At 37.1% G+C, this 18058-nt stretch overlaps 3 protein-coding genes across 8 annotated transcripts in view; 1 reads left to right on the top strand and 2 right to left on the bottom strand.

Moving 5' to 3' along the window:
• nr1i2 (nuclear receptor subfamily 1, group I, member 2) overlaps positions 1 to 815 on the bottom strand; it is a 65387-nt gene extending 64572 nt beyond the window's left edge. Inside the window, exon 1 of one of the 2 annotated variants that reach the window (XR_015498927.1) lies at positions 513 to 815. Coding sequence is in view for 1 of the 2 variants with exons in the window: in NM_001098617.2 (NP_001092087.2) it covers positions 513 to 533 (21 nt within the window). In the remaining variant the exon portion in view is untranslated. The remainder of the gene's footprint in view (positions 1 to 512) is intronic. The other variant, NM_001098617.2, reaches the window with a different exon arrangement.
• LOC147842272 (uncharacterized) overlaps positions 1 to 18058 on the top strand; it is a 543494-nt gene that overhangs the window by 391390 nt on the left and 134046 nt on the right. The window lies entirely within an intron of this gene.
• Positions 4689 to 18058, bottom strand: part of cfap91 (cilia and flagella associated protein 91) — a 57182-nt gene continuing 43812 nt past the window's right edge. For 3 of the 5 annotated variants that reach the window (XR_015499199.1, XM_087267496.1, XM_087267495.1), the window contains one exon: positions 4689 to 5110. Coding sequence is in view for 4 of the 5 variants with exons in the window: in XM_087267496.1 (XP_087123622.1) it covers positions 4842 to 5110 (269 nt within the window). In the remaining variant the exon portion in view is untranslated. Of the gene's footprint in view, positions 5111 to 17580; positions 17655 to 18058 lie in introns of those variants that run through there. The other 2 variants (XM_087267498.1, XM_087267497.1) reach the window with 1 other exon arrangement.

Below are 18058 nucleotides of genomic sequence, written 5' to 3'. Positions count from 1 at the left end.
ACCTAAAAAAAATAATTTTCACCATGGTAAACTTTACTCCACTTGTTTCCTTCTGTTGAACCCAAAACAAGATATTGTGAGGAATGTTGGAAAGCAGCAGCCATTGACTTCTGTTTTGTTGTTTTTCCACCCAACATTCATAATATATTGTTTTGGGTTCAACAGAAGAAAGGAAGTCATTAAAAGTTTATAATCATTTGAGTAATTAAAGCACGCTTTCTTTGGGTGAACTAAGTTATCCCTTTTATGAACGGCGCAGCCGACTGCACTGTCAGTTTTCGCATGCGTGCGTCGCGATTATCATACAGTATTCCAGATGCCTGTTAATAGCGGTAGATTGAAGTTGTCGCTTGTGACCTTCGAGAATACGCCACAGGAGTTGGCTACAAACATCCTGTCAAACACGCTAACATCCAATCCCATAGTTTACATGTATTTAGACAGACTTTCAACAGTTGTTGTTAAGTCTCGCGGTCTGCTTTACTTCTGTAAAAGAAAACAAACGCACTTACCATGTCATATAAGCGGGACATTGACGTACTGCCTCATCACGAGCAGACACGGCGAGCTCCGACATGCGCCATGACACGATCTCTTATCACGAACACAGAGTTACAGTCCTGATTTTTAAGCGCGCATTGTACAAACAACTGATCGAGGACTAACTAGGGCTCCACTTCCTGGTTACAGATGTCCCGAGAAGAAGGACACGCTTGACAGGGAAACGAGAAAACACGTCCTCTGTGATATGGACGCGAATGCTGCCGTTGCCTATTTACCTAATTTCACGATCTGTCCAAAAGATTAGTCCGTCTGGGAGTCTAGAGAGGGCAGGGAAATAAAAGGCAACACTGTCGCAGGCGGGGCAACCCCCAATCGAGGAGCGCATTATGCAATTTGTTTATAGATCATTTGTTATGCAACTGCTGCTGCTCTATTGATATTCTTATCATATAGCATACCTACCTCCTACACATAATGAACTTGAGCCAGTTTACCCAAATAAAACTGTCTTATTTTTTGTTGACCGATTTTGTTTAGTTGTACGGCCACAACTCAGTACGGGAATCTTGAAAATTTATTTTAGATATATAATAATTTACTGACAGCCTTAAATAAAAAAAATATGTGTGTGAAGAACTATTTCCCAGAGGTGGGTTGCAGATGGAAAGGCATCCGCTGCGTAAACATATGCTGGATAAGTTGGTGGTTCATTCTGCTGTGGCGACCCTAAATTAATAAAGGGACTAAGCCGAAAAGAAAATGAATAAATGAATAATAAACTAATTTGATTGTCAATACAAATAATTTTGTCAAATATATTCTACACAAAGTGCTTGAACGTTTCAGTCCAAATTGGGTAAAATATGGACAAATCCAACCACATTGATGGAAGTAGCCCTAATGAATAAATAAATTAGTTAATTAATCAATCAAATCAAATCAAATTTTATTTAAATAACCTTGAATTTTATTAAATATTTTACCAAAATCTTGGTTGGAAAAAAAAAAACTGCAATTTTAAATGCACTGAATAAATATTGACAAGAGAGCTGTTCAACCCACAGTATACCCGTTTTACAATATTAATAATTTATTCCAGTAATTTTAAAGATGAATTTTCAGCTTTATTACGCCAGTCTTCAGTGTTCCATGAGAAAAAATCCCTCTAATATGAATTATTATTGTTATTATTAGAACTAGAATATTATTATTATTATTAATAAAAGCAGTAATGACTGGAGTGATCATTCATCCATTCAACTACATACAATAAAAAAAAAATATTTAAATTTTGAATAAATATTTAACAATTTAACTTTTTGACATTTAATAAATGCCACCTTGATGATCAGAATAATTTTCTTTTAAAAAACATGAAAGAAATTCTGACTCTAAACTTGTCAGTGTGCCCAAAATTATTCATAATCCTGGCAAAATCTGATTTAAAGTTTTTGTTCAAATAAAAATAAAGCTGATAAATATTTTTCCACAATGATTTTCTTTTGAGAGAAGCATGTGTCATTTCTGAAAACAAACAAACAAACAAAAAAAAACAAAAAACTTGCTTATTGAATAAAGTAACTTAGAATTCAGAATTTGCCAGGGGTATCATTGAATCATTTTAAGCTTGACTGTATACACAGACACATATATACACATAATATCAAATATTACGTTAGTTCATGATCTGTATCCGGTTCAGAGAGCTGTCACAGTGCTCTATTTAATTCCATACATTCCGCTCTCTTCTCAGTGCTTGGCTGCAAGACATTTCTACATTTCTCTATCTTCTCTAACTCCTTTTAGCAGATATTTGCCATCTGTCTAAGGTATTTAGCCCAAGTACATGGCAGTCAGCCTCATGTTCTTGCCATTTTCACTCAACTCATTTGGTTAAGTTGCTGCTGCTCTCTCTGTCCATGCTTGGAGGTTTTGAAAATTTCTGACAATGGTAAATGTGACTGCAATTTGAGCTAGAAGTATGGTGCAAATTCCCTAATGTTAATGGCAAAAGTCAACAATTTATTTTTATAATTTATAGCCACTTTCTCACTGTACTTCTGTATGACAGAACAGTCATTCTTATGTGACAAAAAAGTGCAGTTATAAAAAACTTTAGTATTGTTATATTTGCTTTGAGATTATTTTCTTTAGGACATGCTAAATAAGTTATTACTGCCTGTTCAATAAGGTACACATTAGCTATGTTCGAAATCACCTCCTAGGTACTGCATTAGAGTTTGAATTTACTTATTAACCCTTCGAAAAGTATGTTCTATACAGTATGAATGTGAGCAGTATGAATAGAACTGAGACATACTACATCCGCCGTTTTGTCATCATCATGTGACCTACCTGCATCCGTTGCGTCGCTTCACTCCCATTCATGATTTCTCTTGCTGTGTACCATGGGATAGCATAGCATCGATAGGATGCGCACCATACCTGTCAACATTGGGATGTGTAAATGAGAGATATGCCCACCATTAATAAGGGATGTCACTTTAAAAATGCACACATCTCACGTTATAATAAAAGCATTCGATTGCTTTCCTAACTTTTTTGCTCATTTAGTGTTTGAAAAAAACAAAAACAAAAACACCAAGATCGGCATCTTTAGATATTATTAGTTATGTTTATTTGATTGTTTGAATCTGGGAAACAGAGTGTATTTATCACTATGGAGCGCGTCAGCTGACAGTCACGCCCCGCTATATGACTGTTTTGAGGATTGCATAAGGGGAGACGGCACCTGTAATGAAAAGGAAAGGGAAACGCGATGTTTAATATTTATTTCAAATTTTTTTTTTATGCCTAAACAAAGCGAAAGCACAGAACAGACTCACATTTAAGAGCATGAGGCGCCCCCTGGTAATTTGGCAGTATGGGTTGCGTATAGGGAGACTTGACTCTTTATTTGCCACCCTTCAAAAAAAGACTAAAAATATAGGAGAAATACGGGAAAATACCTTTGCGGGATGATAGCAGGAGAGAACTGTATAATACAGGAGAATCCCGGGAAAACAGGATGGTTGACGGGTATGATGCGGACTTCAAAATCTCACCGAAAGTGGTAGGTCATCCGGGTGCTTTTCGCTTACTGTTTTTCGAATTTTATAAATGCTGACATACTACTCGGCTTGTATACCGTTTTTAACATACTATATAGTAGGGAGGTCTGCGATTTTTGGATGCAGCCATTGTTTTGGAATAAGAGGTTTCCAATCTTACTCCTGCAGGGCCAGTGTTCTGCGTTAACTCCAAACCTAATTCATCACAACTGAACAAGCTAATCAAGGTCTTATGCAGCAGTCACACTAGAGTTGAAGCTTGCAAAATTCTGTCGTGCGGTGCTGCGAAAAGGGGCGGGATTAAACAAGATGATTAGACATAAAAAAAGTGAACGATTGGTCCATATTTTACATTTTTTGTCCAGAGAGGTCATGTTTTGATCCCCGATTGGTCTAACGCAGTCAAGTTATGTGACTTTGCAGGTCAGAGTTCACCAAGCTTGAACTTTGTAACACAGCGAACTGCATAAGCTTGCGTTTCCGGTCTGACGTATTCGCCTGCGTATAAATGGAAGTCTATGGGGAGAAAGTCCGGTGTGACCGCAGCTTTAGGGCTAGGCATACTAAATTAGCAGACAGGTGTGTTGAGGTAAGCTGAAGTCTGCAGGACAATCCTGGTCCTGATTTTTAGATACAGAGAGCCAGAAGGCAAGATTTTAGGACTGAAATTGAAGCTTTTGCTAATGTCAAATGTAAATAAACTTGAGCTGGTAAGGCTGACGTGAATTAAATAATTTAGTTCTTCATGGTTTAAGAAATAACATAACATCTACAAATGCTCTTATAAGCTTCATAAGATAAATATCTGGAGAGAACCAGATAATTGGCCTATTAAATCCTCCTTATCATCTTGTCAATCATTTCAGGCAGTACAGCCCTTTCTCAGAAAGGATCTAATGGATTTAATGGTCAAACAAAAGAAAAAAGTAGACTATCTGTGCTTAGCACACACAGGCATTTCAGAAATTATTTAAAATGATGGTCTTTTAAGATGTTTTCATCATGGTCAGATGAAAATTAAGATGTCTAAAGTCTTTTAATGCTATGTCCTACTTTTGTAACCCTCGACTTTGACGTGTTTCACTATTAATGTAGAAAAGAACCACTTAGTGATGAATTAAATGCAGCTTTTATTGCGTAACCATTTTTGGACTCAACCTGTTCGTTAGTTTGTTCCCTCTGCCACTGATTTGTGACACGTACTGCATGCAAAATTAAATAAACTATTACAGCAGCAAAAACAAACAATCGAGAATTGAACACTGCTTAGAGCTGCCCTTGAGCTGAATCGGCCTTTTTTCCATCAGTGTTGTGAGTGTCTTCTGTTTTTGTATGGCTTGTCAGAGTGTTTTGTGTTGGTTCAGGGTCTCTTGAGGTAAGGTTTCCGGGAACAACCTCCTCTACTTGGCTGAGTATGTGATTCAGGATGGCTGAAGAGGCTCTGTATGAAGGAGATTGAGGCTCGGTGGGCACAGTTGATCCGGGACTGATGATTAAACGAGCTGCCTGCAGATGCCTTCTCTGACTGTGGCGAACTGAAAGAGAATGAGCAACATGTACACTTTAAAAGTGCTTTTCAATTGGTGGGCCAAATATAAAGTGGTAAACAGAACTCAAAGTGCTTTACAGATTTGAAGGGGCTCTGATGCAATGCCAGCCATTTTCAGGCAGACCGCACACCAAACTATTGGTGGAGAGGGAACAGAGGCATGAAGGGGGTATATTTACACAGACAAAATTTTCAGTCAGCCAGCCTGAAGGCTTCTGGTGAACTGTCACACCATTACAAAATCACCACGTTCATGTTCTGATTTCTTTAAAAATCTGTGATCTTCATTGTCTGATTGATAAACAATACAAAGTGGGTATCAGACCAGACAGGAAGCACTTAATTAAATGTCACTTTTTCACTCTATGTCTGTAAAATATGGAAATGTATTTTATCACAGTATTTTCCGCACTAGCCTGCTGCTACTGACGGCGCTTGTGTTTAAACAATCTTTCATCGCGTTTTATGCTTGAACAACTAAATTAATGCTTTATTAAACTGATTGTATTTTAATTACATCAATGATGTAAAAGAAACCTTATGAACTTAAAAATAGTCACATAAACCTTTTACCTTAAATTTGTTGCTGGCTGAAAAACACTATCTAGCTGTGCAAATACCCTATTGGGTGGTTAGGAGGCCATGATGGACAGAGGCCAGTGAGCATGTTCGCAAGGATACAAAAGACACACCTCTACCTTTTTGAAATAGATCCTTGAATTTTCAATAACAACAGTTGGTGCATTCCAGAACAGGAAACAGTATATCACCCTCCAAAGGGCACTATTGAGTGAAACAGTAATTACCGCCATATTAAAGTGTCATTCCAAACCAAAGTGTTTAAAACTGGCCACTTTGAAGAGGACATTGGAATGAGGGATTTTGAATAGACACGTCATGTACCCATGATGATTTGCACAAGGAAGTTTCTTTTTTTTTTGGATAACAAAGAACACACAAGTGCAATAACAGAAAAAAGTACAGAGATAAAATGGAAGAAAAATAAAGTAGTAGGACAAGGCAAATACATTTTCAAATTTAGGTGCATTTGAGTGTATAAAGGGTTGTGACCAGGGCTTAATTTGTGCTGGAACACGCCGAATCCGGATCCGCACCTATGACATCTAAATCGGCACCTCATTTTACCGATCCCCCTCCTCAACCACTCCCCTCCCCGATCCACTATTACTTTCTTCTGCAGCTCCCTAACCCTCTTCACTTTTGTCCGTGACAATCCCCAAACCCCCCGCTCCAATTTTGTGCACAACACCACTACATCCTCGAGTAATATGCCGGATCCATTACCCCGATCTGTTTCGGGACCATCGCAATTCACAAATTATGCACTGGTTGCAGATGGGTTGCAGCTGGAAGGGCATCCGCTGCGTAAAAATGTGCTGGATAAGTTGGCGGTTCATTCCGCTGTGGCGACCCCGGATTATTAAAGGGACTACGCCGACAAGAAAATGAATGAATGAATGTTGGAAAGCAGCAGCCCTTGACTTCTATAGTATGCTATATATTATTCCTATGGATGTAAGATTTATGATGTATGATGGCTTCATTTTTCACCCAACATTCTTTATAAAATCTTGTTTTGGGTTCAACAGAAGAAATGGAAAAATAAATAAAATCACTAAAGTAAGTAATTAGGGAGGTAATGTTCATTTTTGGGATGAGTGTGATGTGCTTTAACTCCTCTGACTTGCGCAGTTGAGAAATAAAAGGAATGCTATTGGCTGCTTTTGAAAAGAGGAAGAGCTAATCTTTGTCTTGCCCTGTCTTCCTGTTTCAGTTTAGATTATGTCAAACATTGAATAAATACGCACATTTCAAAGCACCTCTCAGGACCTTGAAACTTTTGTGTGTGTGTTCATGCTTGTCTTGGCGGATTTAAAACAATTGACTCAAGCTAATTGTTTTGGCAACTCATGGTGTTCTTTCATGGCAGTTCAGGACAATGAAATAATAACAGTACAGTACAGTACAGTACAGAATAGGGTAACTTTAACAGACATGGTGATTTGAGGGTTCATCTGTGAAAGCAGCCAAGTTAGACTGACGCCAGACAGGTTGTGTAACATGCCTTCATCCTCAAAATCACGAACAAAGGTTAAAGAAACACAGAGCAATCAAGACCTGATTTATTCCACAAAGAAATCTGGTTGCAGAAATGAATACTTTAAAAGAATTTGAGATATGTAATCATTGTCAGACTTGCTTTTGCATTTATTTTCCTTTGGAAACCAAAGCAATTATAAATGACAATGACAAATGGAGCATTCTTCCATTATCATTAATAGGTCAAATTAATGATATCAAGATGGCTATTTTGCCTCTTTTCTTTATCTTTTTCAGAGTTTACCCATATTTCATCCAAAATCCTTGTTTAAATTGTTAGATTCTGTGATTTTTGGGGATATAGGGCACACAGAATTTCAAAACCTCATTTGCAAAAATCTATGGAAATCAGAGCTGCCCACATTTCGTCAATACTATTGGGCAGCTAATATGAGGGCTGTGAGTTAGGGATGCTCATTTCGGTTAATTTTGCCGCTCGTTAAACGAATATTAAACGTTAACGTTAACAGATTAATATTAAAATATTATTTTATATAAAAAAAAAAATAATTGACGTGCCTATTTTGTGACACGTAAAATTTTGCATTTTAAAATACTGATTTATTTTAACATGCGAACATTACAGAACATAACAGAGCATCTACAAGCCTTATTTTAAGCAGCATAGGAAAAAAGAATAAACTAAACAAAAAGAATAAAATATATTCTGCTCTAGAACTTTTTCACTTAAATGACAAATTTAGATTACAATTATCTGCATCTGCATCTGTCTTTCAAGTTGCCTCTTGGCCAGGTCGTCATTGTAAATGAGAACTGGTTCTCAGTTGACTTACCTGGTTGAATAAAAGTTGTTATTACAAAATGAAAACACAGACTGAATCCTTTTTAAGAACAGGCATATGCTGTTTGCCCAATCATGTTTTTTCTTCTGTCAAATGAAGGTTTCAGGCTAGCTCAAATAGATCATTCCACGGAAAATGTGCATTTAAATAATGCTCTGCTCTTAGTATTACAAAACCTCTGTCAACATTTTTATTAAAAGTCATTAGTTTAAATATGTCTTATGATTATGACTTATTTCTTCTGTCTCACTCACGGTTCCTGTGAGCACGCAATGAATGACAATGAACCATAAGGCTCATATGTTGACTTTTAGTGAAGTATAGGCTACTATAGCATATAAAAAACCTGTTGTTTACATATGATATTGCATTAATTTGCATACATGTTTTATAAGCTGTAAAATGAAAGCCTCAGTTTGCTGCAAAGTTGTCATTATGCAAAATCAATAAAAATTTTCAATTTTCGATTTCAATTTTGTTTTATTGGTAGATTATGTAGGCTATTATAAATGTATATTATATAAAAAACTATTAATAACTGTAATTTTCCAAATGGGAAATTTGTTGGTTGTAGCCTACACTAAATCATTCATTCATTCATTCATTCATTTTCTTTTCGGCTTAAACCCTTTATTAATCCGGGGTCGCCACAGTGGAATGAACCGCCAACTTATTCAGCACGTTTTTACGCAGCAGATGCTCTTCCAGCCACAACCCATCTCTGGGAAACATCCACAACAGCCTCATACACTACGGACAATGTAGCCTACCCAATTCACCTGTACCACATGTCTTTGGACTGTGGGGGAAAGCGGAGCACCCGGAGGAAACCCACGCGAATGCAGGGGGAACATGCAAACGCCACACAGAAACACCAACTGACCCACCCGGAGGCTCAAACCAGCGACACACACTGGATGCGCCGCTCAGCGATGCGACACGGCGCGCACATGACAGTTTTAAGTATGCCACACCAGACGCGTACATTCGCATGCTATTTAAAATGAAAAGAATCAGATGGCGCTCTGTGGCATGTCTCCTGAGTCGTGGCTGGACACCATGACTGCCAACTTGCAGCACTGGTGTGTGTACTTTGATAGAAACCTATGTTTAGAATTCTAAAATGCATGGTGCTGCTTGGCGCTACGCAACTTGTCACCGAGCAGTATTTCTGGGGCCTCATGTACAAAGACTTGCGTGGAAATCATACTAAAAGTTTGAACAGAATGTGAATTGGAGGTGCTGCTTTCGGAGGTAAACAGACACGCACAAAAAATGTGCGTATGCCAGCCGTAAAGTTGGCGTGGAGCTGCGCACATTCCTACGTTCATTTCATCGTTAATCCAAACGTGAACAATTCTGAGCATGAAACCTGGTGCACGCAAAGTTTTGGTGCGTATGCAGCGTAGATACATGAGGTTCCTGGTGTGTGACCCACTTAACAGTCTAACATATATTTATTGCAAAGTTCTTATAACATAATTATTTTAGTATTGTTTGACGACGAGAGATGAAACACGACTTTGGGTTCAAGAGATACACTTTTTATTAAGAATTTTTTTTTTTTTAATTAAAGATTGTGTTTCATTTGATTGAAAACCACAAATCCTAAATAAATAAATAAATTCACTTTGAAATCAGCTTTTTAAAGTCTAGTTTAGTACCTTCATTTTTTATTTTTTTTATTTAGTTTTGACTTACAAGGGCCACAAATCTCAATGATTTTGTGGAATTTTTTTGCAAAAAGATGCATCAGTAGAAGAAGATGTATTAATAATATTGTGGCTCAAAAGGAATATGGATAAATTATATTAATAGGGTCTGTATAGTGTGTGTGTGTGTGTGTGTGGGGGGGGGGGGGGGGGGGCAATGCCTTTTGTTCAGTTTGTTCATTTGTCTGTTTTTAAACTAAATATTGATTTTTATTTGGCTTGCACATGTACTTGGTTAATTATTTCAAATATTTTAAGAGTAATTAATCAAATGAATTAAAACCACATGATTTCATTTACCAGAAACAAAAATATATTATTATAATGAATCCATTTTTTTGTGTGTGTGTGCCACCCCAAGATTTGGTGTGGCCTCTTCTGGCAAACTCTTAGAAAATCTTCTGGGGGTGCCACTGGTTAGATACATGTCCTAAGTGGCTACATTTTGAGGCTTGTTTAGTTGGTAACAGTTCTTTATCTGCAGTTTTGTGATCAAAATCTTTATAATTAAAAACAGTTCAATGGAAAAAAATATTGTTTTTGATTTTACTAAAATTTCAAAGCAAGTGAAAATAGAGTTACAGATTGAACATCCCTCTATTTCAAGAGTTCCCTCTTAGATATGCTTAGCGTTTATAGCAGGTTTTGCATGCTGTCCTGGGGTAGAAACCTGAGCTCGGAGATACTTGAGCCCAAGGCTCCCGCCTGGTCAATAAGCATATAAGGGGATCCGCAATCAGGTAGGTCTCGAGAGCTCCCCCTTGGAAAAGGGAGGAAAAGGAGGAGATGGGGTGGAAGGGGGATTCTTCCAAATCGAAGACAGAGCAGTAGGGAGAAAACGATCCATTTAAAGTAAGCTTGGATCATTCTGTTTGGATTATTTCTGATTACAGATGAGAAGTCAGTCGTGCTCAATCATACCACGTGCTCCTCTCGAAATTAGTTTGTTAAACTTCACAATCATCATTTACCTATCTGCGAAAATCATGATTTTGTGCATGGACAGCTTGATAAGGTTTACTTTTTTGAGTGACAAAGGATTGCGTTCAGTCAAGGATTTTTACATAGATGACAAACGGGCCACATTTGAATACTTGTATAAAACTTTTGGGCTCTCACATTTTTTTCATTATTTACAGGTACGTGTGTTTATCAAACACATTTTCCTTAGTGCGAGGAAGTCTCTCTTGATCATGATCTATACAAGCTTTTGAGGCAGCGTCCAAAGGAAAAACATTAAATGACCAGATTTATATACGGTTGAAGTCAGAATTATTAGCCCCCCACATCCCCAAGTCCCCCTCAATTATTAGCCCCCCTGTTTATTTTTTCCTCAATTTCTGTTTTACGGAGAGAAGATTTTTTTCAACACATTTCTAAACAGAGTTTTAATAACTCATTTCTAATAACTGATTTATTTTATCTTTGCCATGATGACAGTAAATAATATTTTACTAGATATTTTTCAATAGACTTCTACACAGCTTAAAGTGATATTTAAAGGATTATTAGGCTAACTAGGCTGGTTAGGGTAAGTTATTGTATAACAATGGTTTGTTTGTAGACTATTGAAAAAAAAATAGCTTAAAGAGACTAATAATTTTTAACCTTAAAGTGATTTTGAAAAAAATAAAAACTGCTTTTATTCTAGCATTAAGTTGCTAATACATTAGTCACCATTTACTCCCCCTACTGATGTTGTACTGTCATATACTGCAGGATTTGTACCTTTTCCATACTACAAGAACACAAGAATTTTTTTTTTCAGAAATATTGTAGTAATGTCAGTTCTTTCAGATTTTATTAATCTTAAACTTTTATTAATAGCACCGAGTGCACCAAAAAATCATTAGATTTACTAAATGTTTTTAAGGTAAGTGGTTGCAAACACTTTATAGGGGCTGAATTTAAACAAACAAATTAAAGGTAGTAATGTTTAACTTAATTTGTTTGTTTAAATTTAGCCCATATAAATTGTTTTGTTACCTTAAAAACATTTAGTAAATCTAATGATTTTTATTTTTTTTTTCAGTGTGACACTCAAATTGCAAAACTGTCCAGTTTACAGTTTGTAAGATGGTGAGCCTCTCTAAAGTGACTGAGACCCCAGAGAGCAGGATTTGGAGTCGGTGTTCAAAACTCATTCATTTATTCATTCATTTTCTTTTCGGCTTAGTCCCTTTATTAATCCGGGGTCGCCACAGCGGGATGAACCGCCAATTTATCCAGCACATTTTTACGCAGCGGATGCTTTTTAAAAATATGTGATTTCTAAAATATTGCTATGCAGTACACCTATACATATAGGGAAAAAAAGTTTATATGGTTTCATGTAAAAGACTTGCATGAGCATTTTTCACAGTAAATTTTCTAAGCTTTTGGCTTTCCTGTTTAACACAAAGACAAAATAATTACAAGCGTAATTTAATGACTCATGCCTTGTAATTGCAATATTATAAAGACTCATAGTTGCTATTTTTCTGTTAAACTGAATCACCACCATAATTAAGCAAAATCATTTCCTCCGTGAGCAACATTTGTTCCTTTTCTGAAATGAAAAAAAAAATTCTTTAGAAATGGTTTTAAATGCTCATTCATTACCAAAAGAATTACCTAGAATGAAAAGCTTGGTATTTGTAATGGTTGTAAATATGACTTCTGCTCTGTAGCTCTTATCAGTGCCTGCTCTCTCTCATATGATCTACTCATAACTTTTTGTTTTAGTGGCTAGTTCATATGAATTCTTATGATCTCATTATACAATTTCATATGATTTGCTTATCCCCAATGACGGTAGCATTTAGGGGTGGGGTTGGGTGCCATGCCTCCTCTTTTAAATCGCACATCTTCGTACGACTGAACTCTAGCCAGTAAACTGCCAAAATATTAAATAGTTATCTCTCCCCGTGAGATCAGGCAGGCATGTTGTACTCTGAAATACATGTGCTAAATAATCATACTTCAGTTGTCATCTAAATATTTTTACAAGCTGAGTACTCAAATGAAAATGGTTTCAACTATGTGGGGAGAAGAGTTTGATGTTAGGAGCTGCCAATAAGCATCTGTACTATCTGTAAGGGCTGATTTATACTTCTGTATCAAGCGGCACCGCCAGTGAACCGTCTGACAAAAAAGTGCCCTTATGGATCTTTCACTTACTTTGAGACACAACTGACTACGCTTACATGGACATTTGTATTGTAGTTATTTGCCTTAATAGACAATAATATAATTAAGGTTGTTTGTGCGTCCTATACTGACAGCCGCGTGTGTGGATCTTGTTGGAAAATACAGAAGAAAGTCCTACATGATGATAATAGTTTGATTGTGGTGTTTACTTCAATAATGCCATTAATATGAGCATACTCCACATCTTAATTCCATTAATCAAAAGTTGCTTATGTTGCTTATGTTAGCCCACAGTTCAAAATTCATGTTTAACTGAATAATATTATTAACAGTAAACACAAGTACATCTTATTGAACATAATTAATTTTCATCACCTGTTATCATAGTAGAACAGTTTCTTAAGCAGTTTGTGATGCATTCTGGAAACAGGAGTTGAACCCCTGGTCTAATGTGTCACCTGGGTTTAGAAACCCAATTTCAAAGACTTTTTTTAGTCATTATTTGCAACCCAGGCTCATTCTGAAAACGTAGTCTCATGGACGTTTCTGGAGACCGCGAAATACATCCTGGGAGGTACGTATTTGTGCAGTTTTTGTTCTCGCATAACCCACCGGAGGCCGCTGTCGAGTGACCTTCTGTCTGACTGACTAAATGATTGACTGGGCGACCGGCCAATCGGCCGACCCACCCTCCTCCTCCTTCCCTAAACCTAATCAGTTTTACTGATTGACCCGCCCGCCCGCTCACCCGCTTACTCCCTTAAACCCAAGCAATGATTTACAAAAGCCGTCCAGAAAAAGAAAAGCCCTCGTCTAATTTTTACCACATTTTCGGATTTCACCACATTCTCACCCTGTTATGAACTCGTTCACTTTATTTTTTGGATTCTGTTTTTGTCTCCTGATTTCTGGAATCGCTCTTCCCCGGCCTCGAACCCAGTCGTAGTCAGCTCCTCTCTGCATCTCAACTCCACTGACGTACACGACGAGCTAACTGGACAAAGTGGTTGCAGTGTGAAAGCTCTCCACACAGAGGTAAGCGGCGAGTGCGAAAAGGAATGGCATCATACCGCCCCGTAGCGTTCGCTTAAAAATTTAAATGCAGCCATACCTCCGGCTACATAAAACGCGGTCTTCAGAAACGTACGCGGGACTACATTTTCAGATTGAGCTTGGGTTGATTATTTGGGTAGCACACATATTCGGAATGCTTTCGGCAGAACTCAAATAAGCCATTTTAATCGAGATTAATTTAGATTAATTCAAAGATTATAGTGAGATTAGTCTAGATTAAAAAAGGTATCTATGCCCACCTATAGTTCTTACATATAGATGTTCCAAATATGCATAATAAATGTCTACTAGTTGTGATTAATTATCCATATTTCCCTAGGAGACAGTTTGCTAAAGGAAATATAAAACACAAGTTAGCAAATGTTTAAGTTATTGTGGGCAATCTTATTGTAACTGTTTTTGATGAAAGCTGAAGTCATGCAGTTAGTCACCCGAGCAACTGCAGAGGCTGAGAGTTGTGTGCATGCGCTTACGTATTCTCCATTTGTATGAACAGGCTCTTTATAACATAGTGGCAAATAGTAAAGGAATAGAAGCAACAAATTAAAACCTGCCATGCGAGAATGATTCATTAAATATAAAACAGGCCACATGACTGCAACCGTGATGCACATAAGCACTGTATGTATGTCAATCTGAATGGTTTATGAAAAGTCAAGCTGATTGTATAGACTGCTGTGCTAAGGCGACTTAGAATGAAAACAAAATATTAAAATCTTTGAATAAATGTCAGTGCTGTGTGGAATTAGCCTGAGAAACATCCTTTTTTTGAATAGAGCATTGTTCTCTGTGTTTGTGCGGTTTGTAACCTCAGAAATTGGTCAATTGGCCTTTATGAATAGCCACATTTTATGTCCTGGCATTGGCAAAAAAAAGGACAATGTTATCTACTCGTCCTCATGTCACTCGACATTGGTGAATTAGTGATGTAGTGTTCCCAAAGCAGTGTAGACTTTTTAACCTTTTTGAAAGATAAAATTTATAGGTGTTAGGGCTGTGCAATTAATCGAAAATCTGGTTTCAATTTCGATTGTGGCTTCTAACGATTATGAAAAAACCATAATCGAGATAAACGATTTTTCCCTCATATACCGCCCCCTTTCCAGTTGTACACATTTGTTGCTCTGCAAAGCTCAGTTCCAGGTGAAAATGACTAAAAGCATGTGCTGTAATGTAACTTTGATGTGCATTCAAATCATATTTTAAATGGGTTCTGCCAATCTGGTCTTTTAAATTCTTGTTTTGGTGGCAGAGTCCAGACACTAGCTCTATCTTGTCCTGTTTCTGTCATTGTGTGTGTGTCTCTGTTTTCGCGCGTGCCGTCGTGGGTATGCGCAGAGCGTGCAAGCTCCCGCTTGATGCGGTCGCACGGGCTCTGTGCATGCCTCGGACGCGCGCTCTTGTACTCGTGTTTGTGTTTTGTTCTCTCGGCAACGCTCGTGTCTTGCGTCTATTTGTGTTGTCCAAGCACGTGGCTCTGTGTTTACATTGTGGCCGTGTACTTCAGTTCTGTCCTGTTATTGTGAATGCGTAGTTAATGAGTTCTCTCATTGGCTACGTGTTCTTGTCCCGTTTTATGTGAGCACATGGCTTGTGCTGTCTTTGTGTCATGTGCTCTCTCGTCTGTTTAGTCCCACCCTCCTTGTTAACCCCTTATTAGTTAATTGTGTTAATCTGTTTGTGTTAATTTGCTTATGTTTATATTCCCCTCATGTCTGCTGTCCTGTGCCAGTTTGTCGTCTAAACTCCCCTTTGTTCTTGCTCTAGTCTTGTCTCGCCAGCCAAGTTTGTTTGTCTGTTTGTGTTATAGTTATGTTTTTCCCCCTCAGGGTGGTTTTTGTTGTTCTTTTTGTTTTATTTATTTGATAATAAATAATCTCATGTTTGCATTTGAGTCTTCGCTCCCTCATCCTTCCCGACCGTAACATTAAAAACATGAAAGAGCACATGCTGTTGTGTGTGTGTGCACCGTGATTAGCCTCGGACAGGGTCAGAGATGAGCAGAGCACACAAATCTAACAGCATCTTAATGTGAGCGCTTTAATGGTCAAATACATGCACATTTGTGTCAGAGCGCGGTGTTTAGTGATAATTCATATTAACCCACGTTTGTGTATTAAACAAACAAGTTGAGAATCAAAAGACATGTGAAAGAGAAACCATATATGAACCGCACTATTCTTAAAGAGACAGCGTGCAATATTCCTGCTGCTGACTTTTTTTATTCTCAATCAAACAACAATTGGAGAAAATCCCTCACTGCTCATGACTGAAGGAGTTTTGTAGCTAAAGTTTTTTTCTTACAGTGAAAATGCTTAAAGCACAGTTTAAACATACCAGATTTAATAACTCATTTCTAATAACTGATTTCTTTTATCTTTGCTATGATGACAGTCAATTATATTTTACTAGACATTCTTTAAGACACTAGTATTCAGCTCAAAATGACATTTAAAGACAATCAAATATATATATATAGGTCTGCCTTTGGAGCAAAATACTAAATAAAATCAATGCCACAGTCAATCAAATTTGGAAGCATACGGTATATACAAGGGAATAAAGTTTTTGAAGTTTTTGAATGAAGTTTTTTTTTTTTTTTTAATCCAAAGCAAGGTGAATGAAACCAGTGCTTTATTTATGTATTTTATTTTACATTTTGTGGTATGTGTCTGTTCTGTATGGGATTTACCTAAAAATTTATTTATGATTTATTATTATTATTATTTATTTATTTATTTATTTATTTATTTATTTATTTATTATTATTAATTTTATTTTTTATTTTAACCTCATTGTGGAAGAGCCCTCCTAAATAAGAATCTAAGAATCACCTCTATTAGAGAGCTGCTGTTGGACATTTGGACAGTAAATAATATTAGATTAGATATTTTTCAAGATACTTCTATATAGCTTAAAGTTACATTTAAAGGTTGAACTAGGTTAATTAGGTTAAGTAGGCAGGTTAGGGTAATTAGGCAAGTTATTGTATAATGATGGTTTGTTCTGTAGACAATATAGCTTAAAGGGGCTAATAATTTTGACCTTAAATTATTATTAAAAGCTGCTTTTATTTTAGCTGAAATAAAACAAATAGGACTTTTCCAGAAGTAAAAAATTTATCTGACATACTGTGAAAATTTCCTTGCTCTGTTAAACATCATTTGGGGAAAAAAATAATAATAATATTAATTCAAAGGGGGGCTAATAATTCAGACTTCAACTGTAAATATGTTCTGTATGCATCCTGAGCTCCTTAAAACCCTCTACGAATAACTCCTTATGTGTTTGCTTACACTTTGTGAATAAAGCTCATTCTGATTCTGAGTCATTTCACTCTTTTCACTGAGCATCATCAGCTGGCCACATTACAATAAACAGAACAAAAACCTAATCAGCCATGCTGATTATTGCTGCTGAAAAAGGCCCAATCTCACAAAGCACGGTAACTATATGGATAATATTAAAGATCCCTTTATGATAAAGTCCCTTTATTAATCTGGGGTCGCCATAGCAAAATGAACCGCCAACTTAACCAGCACATGTTTTACGCAGCAGATGCCCTTCCAGCTGCAACCCATCTCTAGGAAATGTACATACACACTTATTCACACGTATACACTATGGACAATTTAGCCTACCCAATTCACCTGTACCGCATGTCTTTGGACAGTGGGGGAAACCGGAGCACCTGGAAAAAACCCACACAAACGCGAAAAGAACATGCAAACTCCACACAGAAACTCTGTCCTTCATGGCCTCCTAACCATCCCCATATCATAATTGGTATATCATCACTCTGTCTCCTCTCCACCAATCAGCTGGTGTGTAGTGTGCGGTCTGGCACAAAATGGCTACCGTCGCTTCATCCAGGTGGATGCTACACACTAGTGGTGGATGAGGAGATCCTCCCCATTGTGTAAAGCTCTTTGAGTCCCCAGAAAAGCGATTTACAAGTGGAATTATTATTATTATAATTATTATAACAGTGTACTTTGTCAGTTTGCATTTCCTGATGCAAACAATCTCTACAGATTCGATGACAGTTGTTGAAAATGTACTTTTTCTAAATGACACATCACATTCAGCAATACA

The sequence above is a fragment of the Danio rerio genome, chromosome 9 (assembly GCF_052040795.2).
Source record: "Danio rerio strain M-AB ecotype USA chromosome 9, GRCz13ab, whole genome shotgun sequence".
NCBI classification, from domain to species: domain Eukaryota; kingdom Metazoa; phylum Chordata; class Actinopteri; order Cypriniformes; family Danionidae; genus Danio; species Danio rerio.
This window is presented reverse-complemented; position numbering and strand designations above follow the sequence as displayed.